At 42.7% G+C, this 15,293-nt stretch overlaps 1 protein-coding gene across 2 annotated transcripts in view; it reads left to right on the top strand.

Annotated features, from left to right (window-relative positions):
- Window positions 1–1,171: 1,171 nt before the first annotated feature.
- Window positions 1,172–15,293, top strand: part of GLDC (glycine decarboxylase) — a 105,536-nt gene continuing 91,414 nt past the window's right edge. The window contains exons 1-2 of one of the 2 annotated variants that reach the window (XM_045042922.1): window positions 1,172–1,672; window positions 2,215–2,293. In XM_045042922.1, the coding sequence (XP_044898857.1) occupies window positions 1,421–1,672; window positions 2,215–2,293 (331 nt within the window). In that variant the 5' untranslated portion in view covers window positions 1,172–1,420. The remainder of the gene's footprint in view (window positions 1,673–2,214; window positions 2,294–15,293) is intronic. The other variant, XM_011288328.4, reaches the window with a different exon arrangement.

The following is a 15,293-nucleotide window of genomic DNA, read 5'->3' as shown; positions in this document are numbered from 1 at the left end:
CAGAACTCCAAGTAGGCTCCAAGCTCTGAGCTGTCAGCACAGAGCCTGTCACAGGGCTGAACTCACAAACCGTGAGATCATGACCTGAGCCAAAGTCGGAGGCTCAACCAAATGAGCCACCCAGGTGCCCCAAAGGTTTTATTTTTAAGTCATCTTTTTACCCAATGTGGGGCTCGAACTCAGAACCCCGAGATCAAGCGTCACATGTTCTATCCAGCCAGGTGCCCCAAAAGTTTATTTTTGATAAAAATCTTAAGAGACAGCTGGAGAGCTTAGAGTTACAAAATTTTCCAAGTAAGATGATAGTGCATAATATATACCTCAATATCGTTTGTATTTACCCCCTCCCCACACACATATGGAGAAAAGGCGTGGGGGAGGGAGAGAGAAGTAGTTCAAGTCTACTATTAGGGCAATTCTTTCAACAGTATAATCTCTTTTTAAATCCCACCAAGCTATGTGAGATGAGGACACTGAATGAAGCTGAGAGGTTGCGCAATTTGCCCACAATACAACTATAAAAGACCACAACTATTTTTTTATTTAAAAAAATTTTTTAATGTTTATTTACTTATTTTTCAGAGAGAGAGCGCACGCGAGCAGGGGAGGGACAGAGAGTGGGAGACAGAATCCCAAGCAGGTCCTGGCAGTCAGTACAGACGGAGCTGGAACCCACCAACCCTGAGATCATGACCTGAGCAAAAACCAAGCGTCGGATGCGTAACCGACTGAGCCACCCAGGCGCCCCCAAAGACGACAACTGCTAAAAAAAAAAAAAAAAAAAAAAAAAAAAATTCATCTGTCCATAGTGGTTTCCATGAAATATGAGCCTAAAATTAATGAATGAAGCCTAATTATTAGAGTCTGGCCTCCCTGTCAGAATCATCTGTCATCTCAGCTTAGTTCCCCAGGCACTTCGCCCGCCGTTGTGCAGCCGGATCCCGCGCCAGTGCGGTCCCAGACCTTGGCCCCGACCGCATGGAGCGCCCAGATCTCCCCATCAGCCAGAGATGGGGTACGAGTGACTGAGGACAGCACGTTCTGGGCCAGGCGCAGGACTCGGTCGAGGGCCGAGAAGAGAGTAGGAGAGGGGGCGGGGCGGGAGACGCCCCGCCCCCGCCCCTCCGTCTACTCCCATTGGCTGAGGGTTTCCAGGCCCCATCCCACCGCCCGCCCGCCGGGCGACACTTAAAGTGTGCAGAGCAGGTGCCTCGCGTGGAGCAACAACTTTGCGCGCGTGTTTAGGCTGAGCGCGGCGCCCATTCATTGCCCACGAGCACCCATCCGTCTGTCCTACCGGTCGTCCAGCGAGAAGAGGCTCCAGGCCGAAGGCAAACCGCCACCTGGAGAACTGTGACCCAAAGGGGCCGAGAGTGCGGCTGACCCTCGTGGGCCAGGGCAGGGAACTGTGGTCGCGACCATGCAGACGTGCGCCAGGGCCTGGGGGCTGCGTCTGGGCTGCGGAATCGGGGGCAGCCGCCGCCTGGCTGGGGGCAAGGGACCGCTTTGGGTGCCGCGGGGCCGTGACAGCAGCAGCGGCGGGGACAGCAGCAGAGCTGGGGACTCGCGCCTCCTCGAGCGCCTCCTGCCCAGACACGACGACTTCGCTCGGAGGCACATCGGCCCGGGGGACAAAGACCAGAGGGAGATGCTACAGGCCCTGGGGCTAGCGGTAAGGACCCCACCCGGCCCTCCAGGGCCTCACCCTGCCTTACCCAGGTTCTGCCGGCTCGGCCTCCCGGCCCCCGCCTGAAGCTCTGCTTGGCTCCGCGTGGGACCCGCACCCCGGATCTTGGGCCCTGGCGTGGAAGCGAGCCCGCGAGTTCCGTTCCTGTGCCCCAGGCTTCTCTCACCCGTTTACTTTCTCCACCCGCTTTTCGCGCCTCAGAACCCTATGTTTTTCAACCCAACTCGCCCTCCTGATGAACCCTAACTTTGCAAAAGGAGGACCTCCTGGTTTATCCAATTATCTCTGGTTGCTGACTGAAATCCAGCCTAGAGTGGTAGAATCGCTACCCCAGTTCATTTGCTTTCCTCCAAGTGATTTCTGATTTGCTCAAAGTTGTTTTTTTTTTTTTTTAAAGAAACACTAATTAGGAGATTTAAATGAGGTTCCCACAAGCCTTTGTAGATGCAAAACAGAGGTGACTCCTTTAACTCAGAAGCACTTTCCTCTCCCTTTAGTGTTCACGGATTTACGTTTTTTCATTTTAGAGTATTGATGAACTGATTGAGAAGACGGTGCCTGCCAGCATCCGCTTGAAAAGACCCTTGAAAATGGAAGACCCTGTTTGTAAGTTGCCGGGAGAGCTCCCTTCGACTCTGCTTGCTTTGGCCTATTTGTCTTCTACAGTTTCTGAAAATCCAGCTCTGGGTTAGGATTGCCCAGGACTGGGAATATCTTTATTAAAACAAAACAGTGCGAGTACCTCAAAGGGCAGGAGAGGGTGGAATATTTAGTTCCTGGAGCAATCAGTTCTGTACCCTAGGTTGGAGTCCATGCCTCGCCTTTCTAGCTCTTTATCTAGGCGCCAGCAAACTGCCGGTGGAAGGAAGGCAGTGCACAAGGCTGTGGAAGACTCCCCATGTCCCAGGCCATGGTTCTCACATCCTTTGGGATGAGATGTCATCACCTCTGCAGGTCAGGATACTGAAAGGAGAAAGGACATGCTTATAATCATATACAACTAAGGAAGTGACAAAAATGGGAGGAGATGCAGACATAAGGCCTCCTAGCCCAAGCTTCTTTATATCACAACAGCTTCAAATTGTTCTCTTATGTCCAATTTCATTTACTTATATCTACTGTAAGGCAGCAGTACTCTTCAAGTTCAAATAATTTTTATGAATAAATGTGCAAAAAAGATTTGTGCCTGGTTAAAAAAGTTTAGTTTACTCATAGGATTACTCAGAATTTTGTTTCATACTTAAATATTTTTAATAGTCCTGAAGACTGACTTTCAGAGGTATTTTTATGAGTACTTGACTTCATGGAGTGAGACAAGAATCCGCATGTCAAAGGGTCAGGCAGAGCTGAAGAGCTCTCGCTCTCTCTTTCTCTTTTAAAAAAATTTTTTTTAATTTTAATGTTTATTTATTTTTGAGAGAGAGAGACAGAGCACCAGTGGGAGAGAGGCAGAGAGAGCAGGAGACACAGAATCCTAAGCAGGATCCAGGCTCTGAGCTGTCAGCACAGAGCGTGACATGGGGCTTGAAGTCAAACCATGAGATCATTGACCTGAGCTGAAGTGGGATGCTTAACGCTTAATTAATTGACTGAGCCACCCATGCGCCCATCTCTTTCTCTTTTAAACAGGAAAGAATTTTCTTGGGTTATCTGGTTTTTGAATCACAGAGATGCTGTCTCTTAGACTTTTGGAGTCAGGTGAAGAAAAAGAACTTTGTTTTGTTTTTTTTTTAGGACACAAAAGATATGTGGATGGCAAACTTTATTTTGTTTTATACTTGATCTTAGCCAAAAGGCCAAGAAGTGACAAAATTTATTTTGTTTTAAAGTAGACAACTTGAAGTATGAAGCCAGTCCAGCTCCAGGTGGCTAATGTAACTCAGGTTATGATAAGAATTGCTCCCCTTGTTGGTTTCAGATCTGAACCATTTCTCCTGATGGCAAAGACCTTGCCCTTAGAAGAAAATCTGCACATTTTGTTCAATTGAACTGATTCAGTCCTGGGATAGTCTTATCTATTTCAGTTTTAGGAAACCAGAATCCTGATTTATTGGATGTTTAATGAGTGAAGAGTTGTATATATATATATTTTTAAAATTTATTTATTCATTTTTGAGAGAGTGAGCAGGTGAGGGACAGAGAGAGAGAGGGAAACAGAATCCTAAGCAGACTTTGTGCAGTCAGTGCAGAGCTCCACATCAGGGCTCGAACTCACAAACTGTGAGGTCATAACCAGAGCTGAAATCAAGAGTTGGTTGCTTAACCAGTTGAGCCACCCAGGCACCCCAAGAGTTGTATATATTTTTAAGAGTTGTATATTTTTTTAAAAATTAAAAATCTTTACTTATTTTTGAGAGAGAGAGATAAAGCATGAGCAGGGGAGGGGCAGAGAGAGGGAGATAGAGAATCTAGAGCCTGAAACAGGCTCCAGGCTCTGAGCTGTCAGCACAGAGCCTGACATGGGGCTCGAACTCACCGGTAGTGAGATCATGACCCGAGCCGAAGTCAGAGGCTTAACTGACTAAGCCACCCAGGTGCCCCTAAGAGCTGTATATTTTTAAAGCAAGCCTTAGGTAATGCATTTCTGAGATTTTCAAAGTCAGAAAATGTTTGGGTCACCCATTCTTACAATATACTCTAAAACAAGATGTTCTTTAAGAGCATTAGAGCCTAGGGAACATGTCAAAGCCGCCTCTCTAAAAAAAGTTCAGCTGTTTCTTCCCAGCTGAATAATGTGAACATTGGGGGATTCCATTTCTCCTCTTTCATTGAAAGTGAACTCCTGATAAGTAATTTGCAACTTAACTGTAAACTTTAAACCCAGTGGCTTCTGCGAGATTTGGGGCTGGTTCCATCTGGTTATTCTGAGATGACTCAGAGAAAATATTGCACAGTCAGGATTCCACCCCCTTCTCCCTCACCTTGAAGTGAATTGGCTTTCCAACAAAGCTTGCTTCTTGGAAGAATGAGCTCTGGTTGGGGCAGTCAGAGAATGTGTCAGAAAGGCATCAATGTTTTATTCTGAGGTGTGCACATGTCATGGTTAATGAATGTCCTTCACATGAGGAGAACAAACTGGTCCGGGTAACCTCCAGTAGTAGCATTTCCATTTAATAGTAGAGCAGCATTACCCAAACAGTTTCATGTTGAATGCTTGTTTTCTGTTGTATTCAGAGAGGAATTCTGGACCCAATATTTGTTCACTGTATACACAGGAAACTAACAAGAGCTAGTTGGTTACATGAGTCTTAAATGCCCTCATTGCTGAGTAAAAAGACAGAGCTGTAAGCACCATGGAGATCCTTGAGTTAGTTCTTACACATAATTTAATAATCTCGAACATTTGTTTAGTGTTTACCATATAGTAGGTACTTTTAAAAGTGCTTTTCATGTGTTAATTTAGTCCTTAGCACAATCCTATGAGGTAAGTACCAGTATCATCTGTTTTACAGGGGATATGTCGTAACTTACAGTGGAGGCAGAAGTTGACCCAGGCAGCCCAGATCCACTGTCCACCCTCCAAAGTCTACACCACTGTTTTCACTGTGCCTTCTGCAAAGTAGAAAACTCCTGACTCTGAAGTATCCAGTTTATTGATATGCACAAATCCAATCATGCCAGAATCCCTCTGCCATTTGCCAACTGCTCTGGTGGAAATGCAGTGGCATACTGAGAGCACAGATGTGGAAACACTCAGCCCACTACCAGGGAGAGGGAAGGGGTGATGGGTGCAGCACTAGGGTTGAGTATTGAGGGATGAGTCGTGATGGCTTTGCTGGACAAGGCTGGGGGAGGCTGCCACAGAGGGACCATCATGTACTGGATAGAGTGGCCTGACAGAATCAGATGATTCATCTGTCCTGAGGGATGCTCCCCTCCCCTTGGACACTTAAGTGCTTTGAAAGAATACCTTGATTATCAGTTGAATTCTCAGTAAATCATGCTTCAAAGAAGCAAAGCTACTCAATTCAAAATCCTATTATCCTGTTCAAGTGAATCCACTCTCCCTCACCCACATACACATAAAGAGAAAAAAATAGGAAGGATATATATCAATGGCAGCATTAATTTCCCTGGATGGGCCATGAGGGATGATTTTAGCTTTCTTTTTATTACCTTGTTTTTTCTAGATTTTCTACAGTAACTATTTTATAATACCAAATTTCAAAGTACTTTGTGTATGAACCAACTAATCACTTTTAGCTATGGTATGCCTCTCTGTGTAGTATTCTCAGTAAAATAATCTCAAGCTGACCAGACTGAACTAGTCCAGAACTGCACAGAAGCTGCAGGGTTTAAAGTTTACACAAAATTGCACATTGCTTATTGTGAGCATGCTGAGGAAGAAAGACATTAACCCCTCTAATGTTCAAAGTGTTCAAGCAGAACTAAGCAGCTGAGCTGTCACAATGAGACTTTTGACAGACTTGTGGGAACTTAATGTACTAAGCCACATCTTTTAGAGTGTTATTTAATAAATGGTTAATGGAAGGAGTGTTGTGTAATGCAGCTGCAGGTGGTGACTATGTCACCCAAGTGGGGTTGGGCATTTTCCTGCACTGATCTCAAGGACACCTAAACAGGATAACACTTCCCCAGGTGATAGATGTCAGGTGTCTTTCAGCTGGATGATATCCATCATTGGGTTCTGTCTGTAGACTCCTCAGTTTGTGACAAGGCTCACCTTTGGCCTTTACCTGGCCAAGTTCCCAGTTTATATGAATTAATTTGTCTTTTTAATACTAGTGGACTTTCATTATGCAGCTGTGGAAATAAATGAAGACCAGTCAAATGAGAAAAGCAAAGACTATTTATTCTGTACTTGTTATAGGGGGAGTCAGCCTTTTGTTTTGGCAGAGGAATGGGAAAACCTTATAGTGAAATAAAGGAAAGGCTTCAGGTATGCCAGTGTTGGGGGCTATTGGCATGCGGAAGATGTAGGGGAGGCAAGTAGAAGCAGGGGATCCTGTGTGATTGGTTAAGGGTGTGTATTTGGCTTTTATGGTTGGTCCTATATCAGAAGCCAGCACCAAAATTAAGGTAGCTGTCAGTTATTAATCAAGTCCTGGCCAATAATTTTTGGTCAATTATTATGTAAGTTATTGTGCAGTTTGCTGCATAGTCACTGAAGATAACAAGTTGACTTTCTGCAAGTCTAACTTACAGCAGGCTGGCTTCTGGAGTTTGTTATAGAAAAGGTGTTGGTTTCTTGAGCAGGTTGCTGCAGGTTGTGGGTGAAAGTTCTGTGGTAATATATGGTCTGCCATTGTCTATTTGTGTATTCAGTCTCTTTCAATAGAATCTATCTTGTCCTTTTATTTTTGTCATGAATTTTTATTAGGCAGATGGCTGTGGATCTGATACCTTGGAAAGTCAGTCTATTGCCTAAATTGCTAAATGTTCATCGGCCATCTAGTATGTGCAAAGCACTGTGAGGAAAAATATATGAGTAAACATAATCACTCTCCTCAAGCTTATATCTTACCTTCTTAATATAAATATGTCAGTTAAAAAGTTAAACACAGTTAAAAAGTCCCAGGTGCCCTGAGAAGTTTGGATAAAATGCTGCGAGTATTCAGCAGTTGGATGGAGAAAGGGGATTTCTGGAACAACATAAAGAGTTGAAATACATCTTCTCCAGTTAGAAGCAAAGACAATACCTTTACATTGACTATGTTCTTTGGTGTGTAAATATACTTCATATAAGAAGGGGAAAATGCAAAAGAATAAAGGCAGTATCTTCACTGAGAACAGAAAATGGCAAATGCAGCATGAAAAGCATAATTAGGGAAGTATTTTAATGTTGTAGTTCTGTTCATGGAATCTTAATCAGAATAATTATGTTAATCACTCAGGGATTCAAGTGTATGTTCCAACATGACAAAAGCAATTCTTTAGGTGTTCTACAAATTTAACTCAATTCTGACACTATCCACCTGGAGGTAGCATAATATGCTACAGATTAAGGACTTAATAACAAAACTGCCTCTTCTTCAGATGCCAATCCCAAGTCCACCTGTGCTTCTGACCAACAAGCTATAAATTGGAGGTTCCCACAATCCCCTTCATGGGTTTGATTAATTTGCTAGAGCAGCTCACAGAACTCAGAAACATTTCATATGTTTACCGGTTTATTTTAAAGGATATTATAAAAGATACAGATGAGTCACCAGATGAAGAGGTACATAGGGTGAGGTCCATAAGGGTTTTGAGCACAGGAGCTTCTTCCCTTGTGGAACTTGGGGTTCACCACCCTCTCAGCATGTGGATGCATTAGCCATCCTAGAAGCTCATCAAATTTTGTCCGAGATTAATCTGTAGCCTCCCACCCCCACCCCTTCCTCTCCTCAGAGGTCTGTGGGTGAGGCCAAGAAAATTCCCACCCTCTTATCACTTGGTCTTTTTAGGTCTTTCTAACCAGCCCTATCCTGAGGCTTTTTAGGGACACCACCCTAAAACACTTCATTAGCATAAATATGACTTTTTAAAGGGCTTCTTATGAATAACAAAGGAATCCCATTACTCAAGAAATTCCAAAGACAAAGACCATATATAGTTTTTATTATTACCACAGGGATATTTCAGTTAAATATGTGGAGATGTATCCCAATAGAAGTTGAGAAATGAAAATATTTTAAAGGGGATGTGTCCTGAAATAAATTATAATCAGTTTTTTCACTTTTTATATTTATTTTTTAAAGTTTTTATTTATTTTGAGATAGAACCAGTGAGGAAGGGGCAGAGAGAAGGGGACAGAGGATCCGAAACTGGCTCTGTGCTGACAGCAGATAACCCAATGTGGGGCTCAAACTCAAGAACTGTGAGATCAGGAATTAAGGCTGAAGTCATACACTTACTTAACTGACTGAGCCACCCAGCCACCCCAGTTTTTTCCCTTTTTAAAATTAGAATACAAAGTTGAAATCTCAGTCTTTATAAATTGACCATTTTTAGCATTAAAATGTTTGGGGCTTATTTATTGACATATAAAGGATACAAACATGTAAACATGCTGATGAGAGCCCAAATAAAATAAGTCCTGTGACTGGGACAAAGAACATAACATATAAAAACAACTTTTCCTTTTCATCTTGCTAATGGATAATGGAATTCGTCCAGCATCATCAAACATTTTATATAAATGAAATTGCTTATTGGGGCGCCTGGTGGCTCAGTTGGTTGAGTGTCTCTTGATTTAGGCTCAGGTCATGGTTTGTGGGATCAAGCCCCGCCTCCAACTCAGCACTGACAGTGAGGAGCCTGCTTGGCATTATCTCTCTCTCCCTTTCTGTCTCTCCCCTACTCTCTCTCTCTCAAAATAAGTAATAAAAATAAGCTTAAAAACAGTAAAGTTTAAATGATATTGATGGAGTGTGAGGCAGGTTGAGGGCAAAATACAAGCTAGCACCCCCCCTCCCCCAAGTGGGATTATGGGTGATACTCCTCAGGCACTTTTGGCTGCCCAAGTGATAAAGTTTTGGGGTAATGGGGGGTTCATGAGCTCTGGAGCTGAAGACCAAGAAAGAATTCTTGAAGAGGAAGAGCTGCACTATAAGTGCGGGGGGTGGAGGGTGACCATTTTATAGAGTCAGGGGCAGTTTCCAAAGAGACTTTAACATGCTAAAGACTTTCTGGAGGCCTAGCTTTGTCTGGCTAAGGTTGTTTTTCCCTCTAGCAAAGCATTAACATTAAGACAGTAGGGATTCCTGGATTTTAGGAAATGATGGGATTGCCTCTTTCTGGTAAACTAGTGGAGATTCTTATCAGTTTACCATTTGGGTTTTTTTGTCCTTTCCTGTTTTGGGAGCCTAGAGTGTCCAAGGATTATCATACACAACCCACCTGGGGTGGGGAGGGTGCTGTTAGCCTGCACTTTTGCCCTCAGCTTGCCCCATCCTCCCTCATCACAAGGACAAAGGAAAGGACAAAACAAATGGTTAAACTGATAAAGAGTACACCAGTTTACCAGAAAAAGGCAATCCCATCAATAGCCTAATCTCCAGTAACCTGTAGACTGAGTTTCCTGGAGCCCTGACATCACCCCTCCATCGTGATATGGGGAACAAAGGAGAAGGAAATGGCAGATAAAACTAAATTTCCTTATAACCTGCAGCCCATTGACAAATACTTGTGGCAAATATAAGAGTATAACATTTCTCCAGGAACTCCCTACTGTGTTCATGTTAATGCTTTGCTAGGGGGAGAAACAAATTTAGCTTGACAATAGCTAGGCCTCCAGTAATCTGAGTCTTTAGCATGTGGAAGTCTCAGCGGAAACTTGCCTGTGGACTTTACCTTCCCCAAATCCATGGTTTGTAACCAGTTACACTCCACAACCCCAGTGCAGTTCTTCCTGCCCACGGGTCCTGTCCCTGTGCTTCAATAAAATCACCTTTTTGCACCAGATGTCTTCAAGAACTCTTGGCCTTCAGCTCCAAACCCCACGAACCCCACCATCACCCCAGAAGGGCAAAGGGAGGGAGAGAATCTTTTTATTATTATTTTTTTTTATTTTTTTTATTTTTGGGACAGAGAGAGAGAGAGAGAGAGAGCATGAACGGGGGAGGGGCAGAGAGAGAGGGAGACACAGAATCGGAAGCAGGCCCCAGGCTCTGAGCCATCAGCCCAGAGCCTGACGCGGGGCTCGAAGTCACGGACCGCGAGATCGTGACCTGGCTGAAGTCGGACGCTTAACCGACTGCGCCACCCAGGCGCCCCAAGGGTGGGAGAGAATCTTAAGGAGACTCCATGCCCAGTGCAGAGCTGGCCTTGGGGCTCTATCTCAGGGACTTGATCTCACAACCGCTGCTGCATGGGATATTTAACTGACTGAGCCACCCAGGTGCCCCTGAAATTACTTCTTTAAAATATTTTAAAAACTGACTTTTTGGTGGTGGGGGCTGGGGGGGCGGGGGAGGAAGCTACTATATCCTTTATCTCTTGCTGTATAAGAAGTTACTGTAAAACTCCATGGCTTAAATATTTATTGGACATTTATTATACTCACTGTTTCTGTGGGTCAAGAATCCAGGAGCAGCCAAGCTGGATGGTCCTGGCTCAGAGTCTTTTATGATATTGCTGCCACATATTGGTGGATGCTCATGTAGGCCTGGAGGAGCCACTTGCAAGGTGGCTCACTCACAACTGCTGGCAAGTTGGTGCTGTCTGTGTGGGAGATCTTAGTTCATCCCCACATGAGTCTCTCCCAAGGGCTGCTTAAGTGTCTTCACATGACAGGTGAATTCCCCCAGAGCCAGTGATTCAAGAGAGAAAGAAAGCCAGGCAGAAGCTATCCTTTTGATGACATAATCTTGGAATTCCTATAGCATCACTTAACACCACTTTCTATTGATTAGAATGAGTTATTAAGTCTGGCCTGAATTCAAGGGAAGGGGAATTAATGTTCACTTAAAAGCGTGTGCTTTTTTTTTTTTTTAATTTGAATATAGTTGGCACATAATGTTACATTAGTTTCAGGTGTACATCATAGTGATTGGACAACTCTATACATTCTGCTGTGCTCGCCACAAGTGCAGTTACCATCTGTCACCATACAGTGCTATTCCTTAGATCATTGACTATATTCTTTATGCTGTGACTTTTATTCTCATGCCATACTCATTCCATAACTGAGAGCCTGTATCTTCTGCTCCCCTTCACCCATTTTGCCCACTCCCTTCCCCTCCATCCCCTCTGACAACCATCAGTCAAATTTGTTCTCTGTATTTATAGGTCTGATTCTATTTTTTGTTTACTCATTCGTTTTGTTTTTTTAGATTCTGCTAAAGAGTGGAATCATATGGTATTTGTCTTTCTCAGTCTGATTTATTTTACTTAGCATAATATATCCAAAACATAAAGAAGTTATACAACTCAATACTAAAAAACAATCAGATTAAATTAATCTGGGGAAGAGGACCTGAGTAGACATTTTTCCAAAGAAGAAATACAAATATCCAACAGGCATATGAAAAGATGTTCAACATCACTAATAATCAGGGAACTGCAAATCAAAACCACAATGAGGTATCACCTTATACCTGTCAGAATGGCTAAAATAAAAAAGACAACAAATGACAAGTGTTGGCAAGATGTGGATAAAGAAAAAGGAACACTTTTACACTGTTGGCGGGAATGTAAATTGGTGCAGCTACTCTGGAAAACAGTATGAACTTTGCAAAGAAACTTCAAAATAGAAATGTCATATGATTCAATAATTCCACTAGTGGGTATTTACTCAAAGGAAATGAAAACACTAATTTGAAAAGAAACGCACCCTTATGTTTAGCACAGCATTATTTATAATAGCTAAGATATGGAAGTAACCTGTGTCCACTGATAAAATGAATAGGGAAGATGTGGTATATATGTGTATACATACACATACACACAGTGGAATAAAAAAAATGAACAGGGAAGACATGATATATATGTGTATACACACGCATACACACAAAATGGATGGGATCGTGCCATTTACAACAATGGAGGACCTAGGGGATATGCTATGTCTCCACCCTTTGAAAACAGGACTTAAAAAGAATGTACAGATGTATTTTTTTTACTAGACTTAATTATTTATCTTGAAAAAAAAATTTTTTAATGTTATTTTTGAGAGAGAGACAGAGACAGAGACCAAGCAGGGAAGGGGCAGAGAGAGAGGGAGGCACAGAATAGGAAGCAGGTTCCAGGCTCTGAGCTGTCAGCACAGAGCCCGATGTGGGGCTTGAACTCACAGACCGCGAGATCATGACCTGAGCCGTACTTGGCCGCCCAACCGATTGAGCCACCCAGGCGCCCCTAGACTTAATTTTTAGATCACTTTTAGGTTCAGAGCAAAATTAAGTGTAAGGCACAGAGTTCCCACATACCTCCTGCCTCGAGATAGCCTCCTCCATTATCAATATACCCCGCCCCCCAAAGTGATACAGTTGTCACAACTGATGAACCTCCATTGACACATCAACACCCAAGGTTCATAGTTTACATTAAGGTTCACTCTTGGTGTTGTACAGTCTATGGATTTGGAGAAATGTATAATGATGTGTCTACCTCTATAGTATCATACAGAATAGTTTCACTGCCCTAAAAATATCCTGAAGACATTTTTTTCCCCTGCAGACATTGAAAAAAAATTTTTTTTAAATGTTTATTCAATTTTGAGAGACAGAGAGACAGAATGCAAGCAGGGGTGGGGCAGAGAGAGAGGGAGACATAGAATCTGAAGCAGGCTCCAGGCTCTGAGCTGTCAGAGAACAGAGCCCGACATGGGGCTTGATGACCTGAGCCAAAGTCAGAAGCTTACCTGACTGAGACACCCAGGTGCCCCTCCCTGCAGACATTTTTAAACTACCACATTCATCCAAATTAGCACATATTTCTATCATAAATTATAAATAATTTTATCTGTTACAATTATTCAATGTTATCAAAATGAAATCAGTCATATTGTATCACTATATTGTAAATATAGTGTTACTCCTAAGGACTATTATGGTACACGGGTCCATTTGCCCATAACACTAAATGTCCCCATCTACTCACCTTTGTCACCAATGGGTTATAAGCTATCATCAAAGCTAATTTTACAGCTTCCTCCATCTGCTTCCCTTTCTCATTTATTGGGAAGCTTCTATTGAAGATAAGTTACCATTTTAGGCACTGAGGGTAAGAATCAAGGGGTAAAGGATGATAAAGATATGACCCTGACTATAGGTTATAAATAATAGGGAGATAGATATTGAGTAGCAGTGAGATCTGTACATTAGGAAGAATGCTTTGGCTGAAGTTAAGACATGAGCAGAGACATGGAGGTATAGAGATAACATGGTTATTTTGATATGGCGAATGACCATGTATGTAGAATATCAGGCTGCCAAAAGGCATAGAAAACAAGGTATGGGGGGGCTCAGAGCCATGATAAAGGATTTATTTTTTCTCTCTAATGAGAAGATAATAACAGTTATTACAGAGGGAAGTGACATGACTGTGTTTTGCAGAGTGCCTCTGATATCAGAGGCAAGGAGACCAGCTGGGAGATTGTTGGAGAGTTTAGAGGTGAGATTTTAAATGTGCATTCATTCAGGTCCACCAAGAAATACTCACCAGGACAATATTAGATATGCAAGAAATTTACTGGGAGTGGGAACAAGAGAAGGCAGGGGAACCTTTAGACTGTGATGCAGATCTGACCCTGGTGGAAAGGAAGAGGGATGGAAGGAGAAATGGCTAGGAAACTCTTAGACTGCATCACAGATCTAAGAAACTTTTGGTCAGTCCAAATGAGAGTCCTTGAGTCAAAGTTGCCCATGGGAGGGGGTCCCACAGCTTGCAAGAATGGGCCTGCATTAGTTCTCTTGCTGTTGTTAGTAATTGACTGGGAGTAGCCTATGGGGATTATGGTTTCAGTATAAACATGGTGGTTGATCCAGAGACGCAGCAGGCGGACTGTCAGTCAATTTCTAGGCTGAATGTCTTGAGGTGATGTAATCTTATTAAGAGAAGGAACAGGACAAGAAGAGGGTACTGGAGGAAGTAGAGATTATGCTCTTGTTTGAGCAGAATTGTGTTTGAGGTGTTCATGGAACATGCATTTGGAAATGTTGAAGTAATAGTCAGAAACATGAGTTGAGAGATGGAGTTCCAGATTTCGTGAGTCTTCTAAATGAATTCATGGGAGTGAGATTTCCTAGAGATGGAATATGGGAAGAAATGTGGAAGCCAGGATGTTGGGAAATAGAGCATGTAAAAGGGAGGCAGAACAGTCTGAGGAGAAATAATTCCAAAGGCTGGAGGTAGGGTGTTCTGTGCCCTATTGTCATATTCTGGACCTTTCTTAGGCATAAAAGGGAATGAAGTCCACCTGAGGGTGTAAGGACATTCTGAAGTAAGTGTTGAGAGGTTGCCTGTCTGATGATCTGAGTAAGAGACAGGAAGTGGGAGACTGAACATTAAAGAAAAGTGGGAAGGTCCAGAATAGCTATTGTGAACATCTGTGTAGGAAGAAACCTCATAATTTTACACACACATAAACAGTATTTTTACAAAAATGTAAACAATTTTAGTAAGGATTCTCAATATCTAGAGCATCAACATACTGATTAAGCAATGAAGAAATACAATTTCTGAGATTCTGAAATTATTGCATTAATGAGTTAATGTAGTGCATTATTTCACAGAACTTGCTTAATAGCTGAATTTCCATTTATAAACGTTTCTCTGAAGCCCAAACTTTTAAGGATGCAGTTGAACTAAATGTGAGAACAGTTTGTGCATTGATTTGTCATCATGGGATTCTGTGATGGGTGATTATTTATTGTGAATATTGAGCTAGCTATATGTGGGAGTTTAGGTGAGTTTTCATTGCAACACCTTGATCCACCCATATTTTCTGAGCACTTACTATGTGCCTAGCAACCCGCTATGCCCCTGCTCATAAAGAGATTATAATTTAGTGGGTAAGGTTCTGGGTTGGACTATAAATTTCTCCCTATGCCTATTCCTTTGATCGATAAAAAATGATCTCTTTCCTGCAAGCATGTTAAATTGTTTGAATTGGACTCCTAGAACATATTCTTCCCTTGGTTTTGTTCTGCTGGCTATAACA

This window comes from Felis catus, chromosome D4 (genome assembly GCF_018350175.1).
Source record: "Felis catus isolate Fca126 chromosome D4, F.catus_Fca126_mat1.0, whole genome shotgun sequence".
Lineage (NCBI taxonomy): Eukaryota > Metazoa > Chordata > Mammalia > Carnivora > Felidae > Felis > Felis catus.
The sequence above is the reverse complement of the archived record's forward strand: the minus strand, read 5'-3'. Positions and strand labels throughout refer to the sequence as shown.